This window comes from Pipra filicauda, unplaced genomic scaffold (genome assembly GCF_003945595.2).
Source record: "Pipra filicauda isolate LSUMZ 115617 unplaced genomic scaffold, ASM394559v2 scaffold582_size373904_pilon, whole genome shotgun sequence".
NCBI lineage: Eukaryota > Metazoa > Chordata > Aves > Passeriformes > Pipridae > Pipra > Pipra filicauda.
The window spans coordinates 230,128-247,918 of NW_024104734.1; the positions used below are offsets into that span (position 1 = coordinate 230,128).

At 49.7% G+C, this 17,791-nt stretch overlaps 1 protein-coding gene across 2 annotated transcripts in view; it reads left to right on the forward strand.

The window, feature by feature from the left end:
• Positions 1 to 17,791, forward strand: part of SCN8A (sodium voltage-gated channel alpha subunit 8) — a 51,436-nt gene that overhangs the window by 29,176 nt on the left and 4,469 nt on the right. For both annotated transcript variants that reach the window (XM_027732172.2, XM_027732173.2), the window contains exons 13-23: positions 1,165 to 1,300; positions 3,243 to 3,481; positions 3,659 to 3,832; positions 4,536 to 4,892; positions 5,974 to 6,444; positions 7,199 to 7,316; positions 8,161 to 8,315; positions 8,893 to 9,066; positions 12,879 to 13,001; positions 16,353 to 16,637; positions 17,055 to 17,108. In XM_027732172.2, coding sequence (XP_027587973.1) covers positions 1,165 to 1,300; positions 3,243 to 3,481; positions 3,659 to 3,832; positions 4,536 to 4,892; positions 5,974 to 6,444; positions 7,199 to 7,316; positions 8,161 to 8,315; positions 8,893 to 9,066; positions 12,879 to 13,001; positions 16,353 to 16,637; positions 17,055 to 17,108 — 2,286 coding nt within the window. The remainder of the gene's footprint in view (positions 1 to 1,164; positions 1,301 to 3,242; positions 3,482 to 3,658; positions 3,833 to 4,535; positions 4,893 to 5,973; positions 6,445 to 7,198; positions 7,317 to 8,160; positions 8,316 to 8,892; positions 9,067 to 12,878; positions 13,002 to 16,352; positions 16,638 to 17,054; positions 17,109 to 17,791) is intronic.

A 17,791-nucleotide genomic window follows, 5' to 3' on the forward strand; every position in this document is an offset into this window, starting at 1 on the left:
TTTAATTGTTGGGTTCTCCTCGACTGTGGCTCTTTGTGATTAGTTGAATGAATTGGTTGTTGAGAAGCCTTTTAGTGGATCAGCATTTCAGAATGCAGGAGAGAAACAATGCTCCAGAAATAGAATATCACTTAGTGGGGCGCAGATGAATCTGGATTTGATTAAACAACATCACTGGAGAGGGACCTGAGTCAATTGTTTCTGGAAAATCTGGTTACTGTGCCTATAAATTCCAAGCTATTTTTTAAATTATTTGAGTTTTTGCAACCTGTTTGACCTTAATTAGTTCTGCTGAGCATCAGTTGCTACCTGGTTTTGTTCTACCCTTGTTACCACGTTTATACAGGATTTTACTTCAGTATTTAATCCTCTTTTCTAGCACAGCTTGGATGTGGTGGGAGCAGTAAAACCTGCATGGTGTGGAGAGAAACTATTAATTAGCTGTTATTTTACTGACTCTACACAGGGGGAATAAAAGCCCAGTTCTCTGTCAGTGCCCAGGACTTTCTGGGCATTTCCAGAGCAATCCTGGAAGGGGAAACTGAGGTGCCAACTCTGACTGGAGGGGAGCAGGGTGATCCTTCCCAGGGTGGAATGAGAGGGGATTTCACATCCCTGGTGTGTTGGAAAAATCAGCTGCATCGTGGGCTGGAGTGGGAGGAATCCCCACGAGCTCTCCAGGATGGGGGCTGAGCTTCTTGCAGCCTAATTTTCAGATGCAGATTTTGAAATAAATGCTGATGCTGTTAAGTTATAAACCTTATTAATTTGGGTGGCTCAGATGAGGTTGGGGTGGAGTTCACCTCTGACCAACGGGGTTGGTGAAGGAGTCACTGCCCAGGTGGTGGGTTGGAGCACAGAGAGTAAATTATGTTGTGCTGCAGCAGTTCCTTAAAGAACATTTGGAAATGTCCTTTGAAATATAATCCTTAGTTTGTCTAAGGCTGCAAAGCACTGGGCCAGCAGAAACGAGGGCCTGAGTTTTGGTTTGACCACTTAGATGTTGTAGGAAAGTGGGAAGGACAACAGGAAATAGAGAAATAAAGGATATAGACAATATAGAATGTGAAAATATGAAATAAGTGCCACGTTTGTGGGCTGAGGGTGTGTAAAAATTCTGGGGAGATTCAAGAGTTTGTCTTAACCATCCTCTGCATTTTGCAGGGTACAACTGAAATTGAGATTAGAAAGAAACCTGGTGGGTCTCTCTTGGTCTCCATGGATCAGGTGAACGCGTCCTACGGAAGGAAGGATCGGACCAACAGCGTCATGACCGGGTTGACCAACACCCTTGTTGAGGGTAGGTGTGGTTGGGGGGCTCCAGGGTGACCTTAGAGCCCCTTCCAGTGCCTAAAGGGGCTCCAAGAGAGCTGGAGAGGGACTGGAGACAAGGGATGGAGGGACAGGACACAGAGAATGGCTTCCCAGTGCCAGAGGGCAGGGTTAGATGGGATAGTGGGAGGAAATTCCTCCCTGTGAGGGTGGGGAAACCCAGGCCCAGGTTGCCCAGAGAAGCTGTGGCTGCCCCAGCCCTGGAAGTGTCCCATTCCTGGGCTAGTGGGAGGTGTCCCTGCCCATGGCAGGGGGTGGATGGGATGAGCTTTAAGGTCCCTTCCAACCTAAACCTCTCTGGGACTCTGAGGTCTGTCAGGGGGGTGCTGAGGGGTGTAGGGTGGGGAGCACAGACCCCAAGTAGATCAGTTTGGAGCCAGGGGCACCTGGCAGATTCCCTGCGGATTTATGGAATTCAGCTCCCCCTGCCTTCAGGCAGTTCGTGTTCATGCACTGGATTTTGCCTAAACCTGCTCCTTTTCAGTCATTATTGAGGCAGAAGTGTTTATTAGGCTTTATTTTACTTAGTTCTGCGTCTGAATTAGAGAGAGGTGGAAGTAAAGGCAGCAAAGAGCTGTAACTTTACTGAGAACACACAGGTCAGAGGGGTGAGACAACGTCTGCTCCAGGTGATCTGTCCTGTACCATCTCCCAGGGGCTGGAGAGACCCTCCTTTGCTACAGTCCATGGGAGGAAAGGGCTGGAGCCACCCTGAGAGCTGCAGTGTGGCAGCTGTCAGAAGGGAAAGGGGCTGCCAGCTGCTGGGAATTCTGGAGTGGACAGCACATGGAGATGCGACTTCCAAATATGTTATGCAGGAGCCAGCAAGAATTTCTGAGCAGCAGCCACATGAGGTTGATGATCTCAAATTCCTGCTGTCTCCTGCAATAAAATTGTATGAAAACTAAATATACTTAGAAACAGAGCAGGGTTCTGCTGCCGCTTCCCTCCTGCGCAACCGCCCACGGGCTCCAGAGCCACGGGCCTCCTTTTAACTTCCCAAATTCCAAGGCAACTAAATACTAAGCAACCAGAGAACCAATGGGAAGGAGAGCACAGTGGTCCTTTCCCTCTACCCATGAGAAATAAAAGTTGAGCATTCACAGCTGCACAGCCTGACTGGAACCACAGCAAGTCAACAAACAGAGGGTGGAACTCCTCAGTTGGATTCCCTCTCCCCAAGCACTTGAAATAAGACTGTAAAAAAAAATAAGAAATGGACATGGCATCATGTTTGATTTCTGTAAATGGATGTGGTTTGTCTTAATCAGGTTATTCCTGCTGAAAATCCTTCGCAGCATTATGTCATCTCTTTCCTCTTTTAGACCAGGGCCGTGTTCAGCACAGAATTCATCTCAGTTATTTAAAAACTGGCACCAAAGGCAGCTTAGAATCTGTAACTTTGGTTTAAACTGTTTTACCTTGATCGGTTCTGAGTTAAATATAGCCCCTCATTTGGAGTAATTTGCATTGAATCATAAAGCTCAGGTGGAGCTCGGGGTTAGAGCTGCAGGTTTGGTGACCCGGGGCAGGGGTCGTGCAGCTCCTGTGCAGGGACAGAGGAGGAGTCAGTGACACTCAGTACAATCATAAAATTATGGAATCCCAGAATCTCTGAGGTTGGAAAACCCTTCCAAAACCCCACCTTGTCCCCCAGCCCAGAGCACTGAGTGCCACATCCAGTCCTTCCTTGGACACCTCCAGGGGTGGGGACTCCAAACCTCCCTGGGCAGCCCCTTCCAAGGCCTGACCACTCTTTCCATGCAGAAATTCCTCCTGATGTCCAACCTGTCCCAAAACTTGACCCAACTCTTCTGTCGTGGCCGTGGTCCTGACATTCATGGCTTTGTAACTCTTTGTCTTCAGCCTCAGAGGTGAAGCCTGACCCCTGTTTTGTTTTGTACCCGCAGAGCTGGAGGAGTCCCAGAGGAAGTGTCCCCCTTGCTGGTACAAATTCGCCAACACATTCCTGATCTGGGAATGCCACCCGTACTGGATGAAGCTGAAGGAGATCGTGAACTTGATTGTCATGGATCCTTTTGTTGACTTGGCCATCACCATCTGCATCGTGCTGAACACGCTGTTCATGGCCATGGAGCACCACCCCATGACCCCCCAGTTTGAGCACGTGCTCTCCGTAGGAAATCTGGTAAGGGAGTGGTGGGAAGTGCTCCCCCTGGATCTGCTCCTGCTGTGCCACGCAGAGCTTGTTGACACAGACTTAAACTTAGAACAAATTGCCCCGTCAAGATTTAGCCTGAGGATCAAAACACTAACAAAAGCCACTCTTTGCCTGTTCTTTGTCTGTCTCTCCTCCCCGCTCCAGGTTTTCACGGGGATTTTCACGGCAGAAATGTTCCTGAAGCTCATTGCCATGGATCCCTACTATTATTTCCAGGAGGGCTGGAACATCTTTGATGGGTTTATTGTCTCCCTCAGTTTGATGGAGCTGGGCCTGGCGGATGTGGAAGGACTTTCCGTGATGCGATCTTTCCGATTGGTATTCCAAGTTCCAGCTCTTTTCCAGTGTTACTGTCATGGAACTGCTAGGAAGCTTAGAGTCCCAGAGTCATGGAATATCCTGAGTTGGAAGGGATCATCCGGTCCAATTCCTGGCCCTGCTCAGGACACCCCAACAATCCCACCCTGTCCCTCAGAGTGTTGTCCAAACGCTCCTGGAGCTCTGGCAGCCTTGGGACCGTGCCCACTGCCCTGGGCAGCCTGTTCAGTGCCCAACCACCCTCTGGGGGAAGAACCTTGTCCCAATATCCAACCTGACCCTCCCCTGACACAGCTCCAGCCGTTCCCTTTACATGAGAAATGTTTCCTGTTTGTGTGAGAAAAGGGAAAACCCACTTTTTTTCTGGATTTGGGGAGGACAGCAATGAAACGGTGCCATTTTTGTGGTCCCTTCCTACTTTACAACGTCCCTTTTCAAGCTCTGACTGACAGCTCGTTGCATTTGGGCAGGCAAGGGTGACTTTTCCTTGGGGAAGGGAGATCCGTGTGTATGGGGTGACTAAGTGCAGAATACACAAGCCCAAATTCCAAGAGAGGTCAAACATTCCCTGCTCCCACCGACCTCAGCGTGGGCTCATCTTTGCATAAAACACAAGCTGGTTGTTTTTCAGGCAGTTCTGCCTGATTTTCCTCGTTTTTTTTAAGATGAAACTCAGTGTCTTTTTTTTTTTTTTTTTTTATAGCTGAGAGTCTTCAAACTGGCCAAGTCCTGGCCCACTCTGAACATGCTGATAAAAATCATCGGTAACTCAGTGGGTGCCTTGGGGAACTTGACCCTGGTGTTGGCCATCATCGTGTTCATCTTCGCCGTGGTGGGGATGCAGCTCTTTGGCAAAAGCTACAAGGAGTGTGTCTGCAAGATCAGTCCGGAGTGTGAGCTACCCCGCTGGCACATGCACGATTTCTTCCACTCCTTCCTTATTGTCTTCCGTGTGTTGTGTGGGGAATGGATTGAGACCATGTGGGATTGTATGGAAGTGGCAGGACAGGCCATGTGCTTGATTGTCTTCATGATGGTCATGGTCATCGGAAATTTAGTGGTCAGTAAATGGTTACCTGATGGGCTTTCTTGGTTGCCTCTGGGTGGGGTAGAGCTCGGGGAGACCACAGGACGAGGGAGTGGTGATTTGTGAGTCTGTTCCTGCTCTGCTGGGGTCCTTCACGGCCTCTGACTATGAACAGTCCTGTGGGCTTTGGTAGCACGATATTCTTTGCTTGGTGAGGGCCTTAAACAGTTGCCCACAAATCAAACATCCGAGCATTTTGAGGAACAAACCCTCAGCCCAAGGGGACAGACCCACACCTGGCCCGAGGAGTAAAAGAAGCTTAAAAGAAGCAGGACCTGGTGTTTTAACAACCGGGAAATGAAATAATTTGGTGCTCAGGGGAAGGCCCTGAAGTGCTAAAACGAGGTTGGAAGTGTCTTCTAAAAACCTGCCCACTGGCTCAGTCATGAGGCGCCGTCGTGTGCAGGAATGGGCTGTGAAGCTGCACGGGCCCGTTGTGTGGGAGGCTGGACTAGATCATGATGGTTCCTTCTGGCCTTAAATTTTGTGAGGAAAAGTCTGTGGAGGAAAATTGTGAGCGAGAATGAAGTCACATGAACAGTGGCAAGCCTTCCAAGTGGTGGTGGGAGCTCTCTCTGGGAGGACCCATCTTGCCAAGGGGTTTTGGCAAAATAAGTGTTGGGGATTGTCACTGGATGTGGGCAAGGAAACAGAGCCAGGAGGGATCACTCAGAATGCCGAGATTTGGCCCATTTCTTTTTGAGCCAGGGATGGGTCTAAACCAGTAAGGCTGAATTTAAATCCCTTGGGTGGTGGCTGCTGCTTCAGTCCCTCTCTGACATCTGCAGGCTGGAGCCTGCAAGGGGCTCCATGCCAGGGACTCCTGTACCTGCAGCGGACCCCCGGGACCCCTCAGAGCCCTGTGCTGCACCGGGGTCCCCGTTCAGGGCACGTCTTGCAGGGTCAGGGTCTCGTTCCTTGAGCCCTGGGCACCTCAGCAGGTCTGTGGGACACCAGAGCTCGTCCTCGGTGGTGTTTGGAGAACAAAGCAGGACTTGGGTCCTTTGGGAACGCACCCCCGCGTGTCAGCCCAGCATCACCTCTTCCCTTCCAGGTGCTGAACCTGTTCTTGGCCTTGTTGCTGAGCTCCTTCAGCGCCGACAACTTGGCAGCCACGGACGACGACGGGGAGATGAACAACCTGCAGATCTCGGTGATCCGCATCAAGAAGGGCATCGCCTGGACCAAGGCGAAGGTGCGGGAGTTCATGCACACCCACTTCAAGCAGAGGGAGGCCGACGAGGTGAAGCCCCTGGACGAGCTGTACGACAAGAAGGTGAACTGCATCGCCAACCACACCGGGGCCGACATCAACAGGGACATCGACTTCCAGAAGAACGGCAACGGCACCACGAGCGGCATCGGCAGCAGCGTGGAGAAGTACATCATCGACGAGGACCACATGTCCTTCATCAACAACCCCAACCTCACCGTGCGCGTCCCCATCGCCGTGGGCGAGTCGGACTTCGAGAACCTCAACACGGAGGATTTCAGCAGCGACACGGACCCCGATGGCAGCAAAGAGGTGGGGTGTGAGGGGGGGGGAAAAAAGGGCTGGGGGTTCACTCAGGTTAATTTTGACCCGCTGGGAGGGAGAACTGGGTGGTTCCAGCACAAAATCTCTGCTTGTGTTGTGGTGTTGTCTTTGTGCCCGGGACAGAAGTTCCTTGTGCGAGTGGCTCTGTGGAAAGCCACAAATACTCATAAAATATCTAGAATAGAATCACAGAATGGCCTGGGTGGGGCAAGACCTTAAAGATCATAGAATAGAATCATAGAATCATAGAATCGACTGGGTTGGAAAAGACCTCCGAGATCATCGAGTCCAACCCTTGGTCCAAATCCAGTCCATTTACTAGATCATGGCACTCAGTGCCACGTCCAATCTGCGTTTAAAAATCTCCAGGGATGGTGAATCCACCACCTCTCTGGGCAGCCCATTTAGTTCCAACAGATCATTTAGTTCCAGCAGATCATTTAGATCATTTAGATCCAGCAGATCATTTAGATCATTTAGATCCAGCAGATCATTTAGATCATTTAGATCCAGCAGATCATTTAGTTCCAACCCCCCCTGCCATGGACAGGGGCACCTTTCATCATATCACTGCTTAATCCTGTCATTCCTGCTGACATGAGGCGTAAGGTGGGTCAGGATCTCGAGGAAACAACTTCCACTCCAGTAAATGTGGTGAACAAACTGTGGCTGGACCGTCGTGAAGGTCCATTATTTGCTGGGGACTGATTGTTGGTTGGGTGGGGGTTTGTTCTGTGTTCAGAAACTCGACGACACCAGCTCCTCTGAGGGCAGCACCATTGATATAAAGCCTGAGGTGGAAGAAGTCCCCGTGGAGGCACCGGAGGAGTACCTGGACCCGGATGCCTGTTTCACAGAAGGTGAGCTCTGGGGGAAGGAAAAGGTCTCTGAGCTGTCCTGGGGACTGCTCTGCTGTAAGCTCACCTCAGGGTTAGGCCAGCCTGGATCAGGGCTGGCTCTCAGCTTATTTTGAGACCCTCCCTGGATGCTGGAGAACTAATTCTGAGGAATTTGCAGAGTGAAGGCCTTGGAGATGGTGGTTGCCATTGCCAGGATGCAGATCATAGAACCACAGACTGGTTTGGGTTGGAAGGGACCTTAAAGATCATCCCACTCTGCCCCCTGCCATGGGCAGGGACACCTTCCACTAGCCCAGGTTGCTCCAAGCTCTGTCCTTGGACACTTCCAGGGATGGGGCAGCCACAGCTTCTCTGGGCAACCTGTGCCAGGGCCTCCCCACCCTCCCAGGGAGGAGTTTCTAAAGAATCCTACATGACCTGCAGTAGAACAAGATGGTTTTTGTACAGCTGGTGCCTTGAGTGCTCAGAGGCAGAGTACTTTTCCCCTCCTGTCTCTGGCCTCAATGTCTTTCAGCAGCTGATCCATTACAGGTATTCCCATGGCAAAGATGCTTTAAATGGTTCAAGGTTATTTTATCAGCAAGTTTTCCATTCGTCCCCTCAAGTGCCTGGACCTCACAGAGCAGGACGAGCTGATCTGTTCCCAAATTGGTGTTAATTCGGGGGCACGGGCACGGGGGTGGCGGAACAATCCCCAAAATCCTCAAGAACGCAGGAGTTCGAACTGAAACCCGCCGTGTTTGGCGTTGGGGGCATCCCAAACTGCTCCTAGAGAGTGAGAATGCCCCGTTCCTGCCTGGAATGCCGCGTTCCCTGAGCCCCCTGTGCCCTGTCCCCCTGGCAGGGTGCATGCAGCGCTGCAAGTGCTGCCAGGTCAACATCGAGGAAGGGCTGGGCAAGTCGTGGTGGACCTTGAGGAAAACCTGTTTCCTGATCGTGGAGCACAATTGGTTTGAGACTTTCATCATCTTCATGATCCTCCTGAGCAGTGGGGCTCTGGTGAGTACAGGGTGTGGAGCTCGGGGTGGGTTGAGCTCGGGGTGTCCAACTGTGCGTAGGAAATGTGGGGGAAAAGCAAACTTGGGGGGGTTCTTACCTGGAGAACAGCACAACTCCTTTAGAGTACTGTACAAAAGCCTTTATTGAAGATTTCAGTTAAGTTTAAACTGAGAACAAAGCCTTAAAGCCTGCAAATCTGGGTCCTGCTCATCAGGAGGATTTGGGGCGAGGTCAGCCTGTGTCTAAGTCCAGTTTCACAGAATCACAAAATCCTGCAATCACTGTGGTGGGAAAAGCCCTCCAGGATCATTGAGTGCAACCTGTGACCAGGAATTTCCTTTTTTTTGGGGGGGTTGTGGTTTTTTTATTTTTGGTTTAGTGTTTGCAGCATTTCAACTACTCGAGCAGATAAAATTCACCGTGTAAGAAACGTAATTAATTTTATTTTGTATGACTCATATATTTTATGTATATAATATATATTTAACTCAGTACCATTTGAATAAGCTTCTGGATAAGAACATGGGACTGTGGAATAAATGCCATAGAATGACACGAGCTCCTGGTTGTTCCCCAGGCTTTTGAGGATATTTACATAGAGCAGAGGAAAACCATCAGGACCATCCTGGAATATGCAGACAAGGTCTTCACCTACATCTTCATCCTGGAGATGCTGCTCAAGTGGTGTGCCTATGGATTTGTGAAGTTCTTCACCAACGCCTGGTGCTGGCTGGATTTCCTCATTGTGGCTGTATGTATCCTCTCCTCCTCATTCCTGCTTGGAAAAAAACGTGGTGGGGAGCGTTTCCTCCCGAGATCCATCCCAACTGAATCCCAGATTTAATGAGGATTCGGTGCCAGATGTCTGTGAGTTTTGCAAACCAAGGGTCAAACCCTCGAGCCCTTTGGGGGTTTCCAGTGCAACTGGGGGATTTCTGCCCTGCAGAGGCCGAGATTTTCCAGCCCTTGGCTCTTCTGCTCAGCTGGAAACAGGATTTCTGGGAGACCTGCCCACGTGTGGAGCTGCTGGAAGGTGTCACCAGATGTGATGTTCCAAGGAATGGCATTCCCTGTAATCATTTTCTTGTGTTATTGACAACAAGGGGGTGATGAGGCAAAATCTCTCCAGTCCCCGAGGTCTGTTCCGAACTGGGAGCGTGTTTTTGGGAGGATCTCAATACTTTGAAAGCTTTTTCCATGCAAAATGAAGTTCAACATCATCCTTCTTCGGTTCAGAATATCTAATTTAACCCAGGGAAGAGAAGGCAGGACCACATGAAACCAGGAGGACAGAGAAGAGGTCAGAGCAGGAGTGAGGGACACGGTTTGATCAGGATAGATCAGCCCTGGAATCCCCTGCAGGACACCCTGGGAGGGAGGATAAAGGGGAGAACTGAAACAGGGAGAGTAACTTTGAGAATTAGAAGAAGAAAGACAACAGAGAGGAGTTTTAGCAATAGGTTTGGCTCTGAAGCACAGCAAGGGAATTCAAAATAAACGGAATTTCTGCTGTCCAGAGTGGCAGGAAATTATGAAATTCAGTAGGACTGGAGCTCCAAAGAATTGCAAAACCAAGAACTTTGGAATCCCAAGTGCTTGGATTCTTTTAGAGCATTTCAGCACATCCAGCTGGGAATCAGTGGCCACAGTGAAAACCCCAAGAGCCAGTGATTTAAAAAAGAATTCACACTTTTTCCAAGCTTCTCCCTTGGAACATTCTGCATATGATTCAGTTGCTGCTCAGCACCATTATCGCTCTGGAAATATTCCTGAGTAGGTGGAGGAGCTATGCTTGGAATTCAGGGGCAGAAGTGACTCAAACTCCACGTTTCCTGTGGAAAAACTGAAATTTTAAATTGCTGTTTTTTCTAAAAAGTCCTCCCTTGATCCCCTTTAACACCTTTCCTTGGGCACATCTGCACATTGTGAGTCTTATTTTCTGACAATAACCCTGGATCTCTCTCACTGCCTGGAGATGAGGTGCAAGTCTAATTCCAGCTGTTGGGAATGAAGTGCAGTTCAATGGGCAGATGTGGTCCAAGTTTAATTTCCTTCCCGAGTTTCTGGTGAGGGAAAGATCAGGAACTTCCCAGGCAGGTAACACGTGCAGGGGGAGGGAAGAAGGATCCGGAATTCCCAGGGTTTTAGGAGGAATTCCTTTTGCCCCGTGGTGTCTCAGGCAGGAGAGCTCCACATTTGTCTCTACAAAGAGTCTGAAGTGGGACTTTTGAGGTGCCAAAATGTCCCTTGGTGAAATCTTGGCGATGCCTCGTGTCCTGTGGCTGTTAAATCACGGGTGTTTCCCCCCCAAATTTTGGGATGTGGCGTGGATGGGGTCGGAGTGAGTCAGGACAGCAGGGAATGAGCCTTTGCACCCTAACAAAGCTCTTGGCTGTTATTTTGCAGGTTGGTAGCATTGTCCAATCCCCTCCTCCTCAGCCCCAAAGCTTCCTGGGTGTGTTTGTGAAGACTTTTTCTGGGTAATAATGAAGGATTCTGCTTTTCAGTCACTCTGGGATTCCCTTTGTCCGACCTCGTGCCTGCTGTGTCTTCCCTCGGAATGTCCCCAGGGAATGACCCTGGGAGACCCCTGAAAGCTCAAACAGCCTTTTTCTCTCATGGTCTTAGTGTCCTGCTCGGGAGTGAGGTGTTATCCTGAGGGGAAGAAGCTTTAAAAACGGGGAGTCAGTGAAGTCTGTGCCCTGTGTTCCTGGAATCAGGGAATCATGGAATGGTTTGGCTTGGAAGGGACCTTAAAGCTCATCCCATTCCACCCCCTGCCACGGGCAGGGACACCTTCCACTAGGCCAGGTTGCTCAGAGCTCCATCCAGCCTTGAACACTTCCAGGGTGGGGCATTCCAGTGTTGTATTTACAGGGTAAATAGACCACACCTCCAAATCCATTGGATTTTGATATTTGGGTCCAGGATTTTAACGTACCAAGGGCTCAGTCTCATTCTGAGAGGGCTGATTGTCCTTCAAAAGGCTTTGTTAGAATTTTTGGGACACCCCTGGGATCTCTGCTGGAACCTTTGGGACGCTCCTGGGCCTGGGTTTAATCAGTGGAATTTAAGGTCAGATGGAAAGACCAGAGAGCTGTGTGGCCACGTATTGTAGCCACTTATTTTTTGGGGCACATATCACAGAATTGTGGAATGGTTTGGGTTGGAAGGGACCTTAAACATCACCTAATTCCAAGCCCTTTCCAGAGCAGGGACACTTTTCATATGAAGGTGGAAAAAGCACGTGCACCAAATAAGATGAAATCTCAGTTTTCCCATGTGTTTGTGCATTAGAAATCTGGTTCTGAAATTTCCCTGGAATATGTGTGGAATAGTGATTGATTTCACATTATTATCCTAAAATCCCTTTTAAAAAAAGAATGGTACATGGGAAGTGTCCTGTTCTGAAAACACAGCTCAACCCCCACCTGTTCCAGGAGGAGTTCTCGTGTTTTTCTGTTATTTGTTGCTCTATATTGGTGTCTTTTTATTCCTTAAAAAAGGTTGGCATATCTGTTCCTTATCTGTGTCTGTGTGGCAGCAGCAAAAATGGGAATAGTGGATGGTGTCTGGAGCTGTTTACACGCGGCCAAGTCACGTCTGGGACTTGGTGGGTTTAAGGATATTTTGATAATTCCCACCTGCAGAGCCTAAGTGTGACTCCAGGCTGACAAACAGGTTGTCTTTGCTGTTGGAACAGCGTTGGGAAGTGGATCTGAGAGCTGTGTGGTGGTTCAGTGTGTGACTCCGAGCAGCCGCCCGGGTGGAAAACGGGCACGTCCGCCCTCGTCCTGCCTTGGGGACAGTCCCAAGGGTCACTGGGACGCTCCCGAGGGTCACTGGGACACTCCCGAGGGTCACTGGGACTCGGGGCAGGCAGAAAGCACAGTTGGAGTGTGCGACAGGCAGGAAGAACACCCCCATCCCTGGGATTTCAGGCAGGAGGAGCCGGAGCGGGAGCCGGAGCGGCCCCGGCGGGGTCAGTGCTCAGGTTCCCTGGAGCTGTTTGTTCATCCTGGCTGAGGTGGGAGAGGCCTCACCTGTGAGAGCTGGGCCCGGGTGTGCAGTGAGTGTATTTATCTGTATTCTTTCCCATAGGTACCTTTAACATTTGTCTGGCTTAAATTTCATGGGCGCCGCCGGGATCCCGCCGCCGGTGCAGGGCGAGGGTAAGGCTTTTGTCCTCGTTTGGGCTCTTCCTTCCAAACAGCCCCCTCTCCGTGTGTGTCTCTGCCTCTCTCTCACTGATCTCTCCCCTCTGTTCTTTTCTCAGCCTCATTATTTCCTTCCAGGTCGGTTCAGTCAAGTGAAGTAGGCAGCTGGTGTCATGGCTTCGGTATTTGGGGCGGCCCAGGTGGCTCCTGGGCTGGGCAATCAGGGTTAGGGGATCCAATCTAACAGTCTGGAACCTTTGTTGGTTGACTTTTTGTTGTTGGTTACTTTGTGTTTTATATTTCTTTTTGTCTTTCTTTTTTTTTTTGTTTCCTTCTGTTTTGTTTTGTTTTTTTTGTTCGTTTGTTTTTTTTTTTTTTCTCTGTTTTGTTTCTATTTTCTGTGTAGGTCTCTTTAGTCAGCCTTATAGCTAATGCCCTGGGCTACTCGGAACTAGGTGCCATAAAGTCCCTTAGGACACTAAGAGCCTTGAGGCCTTTAAGAGCGTTGTCCCGATTTGAGGGGATGAGGGTAAGATTCCATTAGCAGCTGATCCTTCTGCATGCCCGTGGAGCGGTTTCTTTTTAAAAAGCATGCTAGAACCGATCAAAACCGGTGGGATAAAAAATTCCAAACAGAATCATGATGCAGCTGCTGACTCTGATCACCCCTACGTGGATGTCCCCTCACCCCACCCACCGCTGCACCCTCCCCTCTAACCAAGGGAGATGCATAAAAGCTGCCTCATTACATTAATTACCGGCCCAACCCACCTGCCATTCGTAGCCGATGTCGACACTTGGCTGTTCTCATTTGGCCTGGCTTTGACCTCGAGCATCCGAGGGGCTTCTCAGCTGGAACTTTTCCGGTCTAGGGAGAATCACCAGGTGCAAAGAAGCAGAACTGGAACCACCTCAGGGTCTCCAGCCCCTCCGAGCGTTGGTGGAATTGGATTGAAAGACTCGGGGCTTGAGGGGGGTTTGACAAAAAAGCAATTTGGCTGCCAGGGGGAAAAGGCTGCTGCCTCTCGGGGGTCACTGCAGGAAGGGACTGGGGGGAGCTCAGCTGGTTGAAAACTTTGGTTTCATTCCTCTTGTTGCACCTTGTTGTTCTCGGTCCAGTCTGGTGGCGACTGGCAGCCTTGTCTGGTAGTGAAGCTTTTCCTTTCCACCCCCTCCCTTTTTCCATGCTTTTTGGTCCCTGTCCTGTCGCTGTGGAACCAGAATGAAGCACAAGCAAAGCATTGAACTTATCAAGCTTTCCTCAAATTGGAACCGGCCCCACTCCCTGGGGGATGTCAATTATTGCAGTGTCTCGCTGCTTTGCCACTAATATTCTGTATTTTGGTGCTTTTTATTTTTTTTCCCCAATTGGGATTGAAATAGTCTCCTATGAACACGCAAAAAAAAAAAATATTGCATAGTAGAAAAATGAAGTAAAGGGTGTTTTGTATTAATGGGTTTCCCAGGTGATCTTAGAACAGCAATGTGGGTTTTGTGCTAAATCCCAGTTAGCTCATAATCAGAGATATTACAGGAGATAAAATTATGCATTTTAAATGAAAAGGGAAGGGAAGAGCAGTCGCTGTTTTACTTCAGGAGCAATTCCACGGGGATCCTTCTGGAGCAATCCCACCTGGGCCCTTCTGCTCTTTGGATTTGCTGTAGTGTAACTGAGCCCAAAATCCAGTGTGAGGGGGGCACTGAGCTGAGCAGGGATCCTCAAATTCCCTAGGAAGTGATAGAAATACACGAGATCCAAACCCAAAGAGGAGTGTTTCTTCCCTAAGGCCTTACCCTGCTGTTATTTCTTTGTGTCATTGGCTTAATCCTAAATTTGATTGTATGATAACGGCACAAAGGGTGAAAACTTCCCCTGGACACAAAGGCAGAGCTTTTGCTGGGCTGGGTTCAGGTCCCACCCAAGAGTTTGATCACAAAGAACAGGCCCAGCACTAGACCTGGGGGCATTAAAGCCATTTTTAAGCCGTGCTGGAGAGAAGATTTCTGCTGCACAATCAGGAAATGCTGGTCCTGAAAGCGGGGGGTTTTCACCACAGCAGAATTGGTAGTTACAGCTTAGCCCTGTTAGGTACCCAAACCCAATCATTTCTCCTTTGTTTTGACCTGAAGACAAGTGTCCCTGCCCCACCCAACCAGACCAGTTCCTCTGAGCCAGAGAACACATCAGAAGGTCTGAAATGCCTTTGTAAAGGAGACCCAAACTGGAGTTCTTTGCTTTTCTCTCCTCCATGACAATCTGCTTTTCCAGGGGCTTGCTCTGCTCTGGGCTCAGTCAGGGAGTTTGACAGTGGTGCTGTGGGATGTGCATGTGTTCTTGTCAGTCTGCACACAAAAGCCATGTTCCTCCTCTCCCATCTCTTGGAAAGCTCTGTCAATTTGAACAACTCTCAGTGCCAATATTTCAGGGGGATTTCACCCTTTTCTCGCTTCCGGTGAGAAGTGGAATAAACCAGTGTACAGATGGGAGGATCTGACCCAAAAAGCCCCCCCCGGTGTTGGTGTCCAGCAGCTGAACATCCTGTTGGGATGAAGGGAGGATGAGAGCAAAGGCTGGACCCTCACCCGTGCCTCCAGCCCTCCCTGGGTGCAGTGATGAATCCGTGACATGAGTTAACAGTTGGAGTGGGAGACTCTCTAGATCACCATGGGCTTCAATTTTCCTCCAGAATGGCCTGGGTTGGAAAGGACCTTAAAGATCATCCACTCCCAACCCCCTGCCATGGGCAGGGACACCTTCCACTGGTCCAGGTTGCTCCAAGCCCTGTCCAGCCTCTCCATGAGCTGCTGTGAGGGGGACAGGGGTTTGCTGCAGCACTTACTGTGTGGGGTGGTGGCATCCAGCAAAGGGATGTTGTAGGAGCAGAGAGGGGACCAGGACCAGCTGTGGTTCAGGTGCTGCCACCTGAGAACTCCCAAACCCCCCGTGCAGCTGAGCCGTCTTTCGAAACTCAGGCGAAGGGGTAACAACAGTTTAGATTCTCTTTGTCTATTAAAGGAATCTAAATTAGGAGATCATGATAAAAGATTTAATATCCCGCTGACCTACCTCTATTAAAAGCCTCAGAGCTTACATTTGGTCATGTGGTGTGGCCAGGGATGCTCAGGGACACGGTGCTCCCAAACTGGGAGAGGCTAAAATTAGGTGATGGTGGGAGAGCCAAGCTCTGGCAGAACCCATCCTTGTTCCCACCCTGTTTTTGCTGCTGTTTGGAGGAAGGAACATGGCTTTTCTGTCTCCTCGAGCCTGCCCAGCTGCATGCTCAGCTGTCTGCCTGGGGCAACATGACTGGCCTTGCTTTTAGTCACAATATGATCTTGGTGTTACTCCGTGTGACCAGAGCGATGCCGGGCTTGGTCCTGTCCCCCCTGGCCCTGGGTGGGAGCAGGATCAGGCTCCGGAGTGAAAACAGCCTTGTTTGAACGTGGGGAATGGCCGGAGGGGCCACTGGCTGATAAAAAAAACCCATGGAATCCACGAGCAAAAGTGTCCTCACACTTGGCTCTGAGAAAATTCCAGCCAGGAATTGCCTGTTTGTTCCAACAAAGAGAGTCTGAGCACACCCCCCCCCTTTCCTCCCTAAAATAACATTAAATAATCGTCGTTTAACCGAAGAACGACCGATCCAAAGTTGAACTCTGTCCATCCAACGGCCTGGCCTGTTTTATCCTGAAAACAGAGCTTCCCCAGGTGGCTTTGGAGCGGAATTGGTCACGGCTTGGAATAAGTTCACTGCCGGCTCCTGTGCCGGTGCGTCAGTGGCCCGACCCCCGTTCCCCCCCCGAAAACAGCTGTACTGATGCTCGCTGTCTCCTGCCTCGTGTTTTATACTGAAACTTTTTCCCACCCCTTCCAACACAGGTGGTTGTCAACGCCTTGGTTGGCGCTATCCCTTCCATTATGAATGTCTTGTTGGTCTGCCTTATCTTCTGGCTGATTTTCAGCATTATGGGGGTTAACCTGTTTGCCGGGAAATATCATTACTGCTTTAATGAAACAGCTGAGCACCGCTTTGAGATAGATGTTGTTAACAACAAGACAGACTGCGAAGCTCTGATGCCACCCAACTCCACGGAGATCCGGTGGAAGAACGTGAAAATTAACTTTGACAACGTTGGGGCAGGATATCTGGCTCTCCTGCAAGTCGTGAGTTTGGCCTTTCACCGTTCTTTTAACTGGGGACTACAAACTGCTCCTGATGGGTTTCTAAATGCTTCCCTCTCTCCGTGAAATACAGCGTCCCCTCAGCCCCCCTTGGGTTTGGGGCTGCAATAAAATGGCCATCTTGTCTTTCCTCCCTTTCCCAGTGTGTGGGTCTCCCCTCACAGCAAAAGGGGCCCCAGGTCTGTCCACTTGCACTTGGCCTTGTTGGACCTCATGAGGTTCCCATGGGCCAGCTTCTCAAGCTTGGCTGATTTCACTTAAATCAAAAGAGAAGGAATGTTAAACTTCCCTATACAGGGCCATCAAGAGGGCCAGGGAGTCCTTGAGCTGGCTCAGGTCAGGCTTGTTCTTGTGTTTTGGGTGAATTCTGTCTCAGAGAACCTGTGTTTTCTTTGCCAGGCTACATTCAAGGGCTGGATGGACATCATGTATGCAGCAGTAGATTCCAGAAAGGTAAGACTCCAATCTCCCCTCCCCACATTTCACCCTGCTCTTCTGCTGTGGTAAAAATCAGGAGTGAGAATTGCAGAGCTGTGCTTGTAGCATGTTTTTAATGCTGGGATTGTTTCGTTTGCTCTCTTGCTCTGATGAGTTAAAAGATGCTCGAGGAAATCCCCAAAAAGGGCAGGTTCTGCCAGTTGCTTTTTTTGTTCTACTCCTCCTGGAGTAGAAATACAGTGAAGGAAATAACGCAATTATAGATTTAATCATCAGAGCAAATCGTGGGGAGGAATTAGCCAGAAGATCCCCCACGAACCTGTGTCTGCATGGGAGCATTGGTGTGAATCCAGGTTTGGAATTGTGTCTGGGCTGGAGTCGTTCCTCAGGCACTTTTCTGGTTCTTGCCTGCTGGAATCATGCAAATACCACGACTTCCTTTTTGTTTTCTTTCCCCCCCCCCTCTTCTCTTGATTTTGTATGAAAATATTTTTAAATGGGTTTTCTTGTCCTGCACTAAATGCAGGTTGGAAACAAGTATGGCTGTGTCAGGGCAGTGTAAAAATGTTCTTCTCTTCTCTGATCTTTTGGGTGTCACATCTTCAAAAGAAAGAGCTTGGAAAATACAACCAGTCTCATTTTGCCTGTATCTGTATGATGTCTTTGAAATGTCATTTGTTCCTCTTCTCACCTCCCCT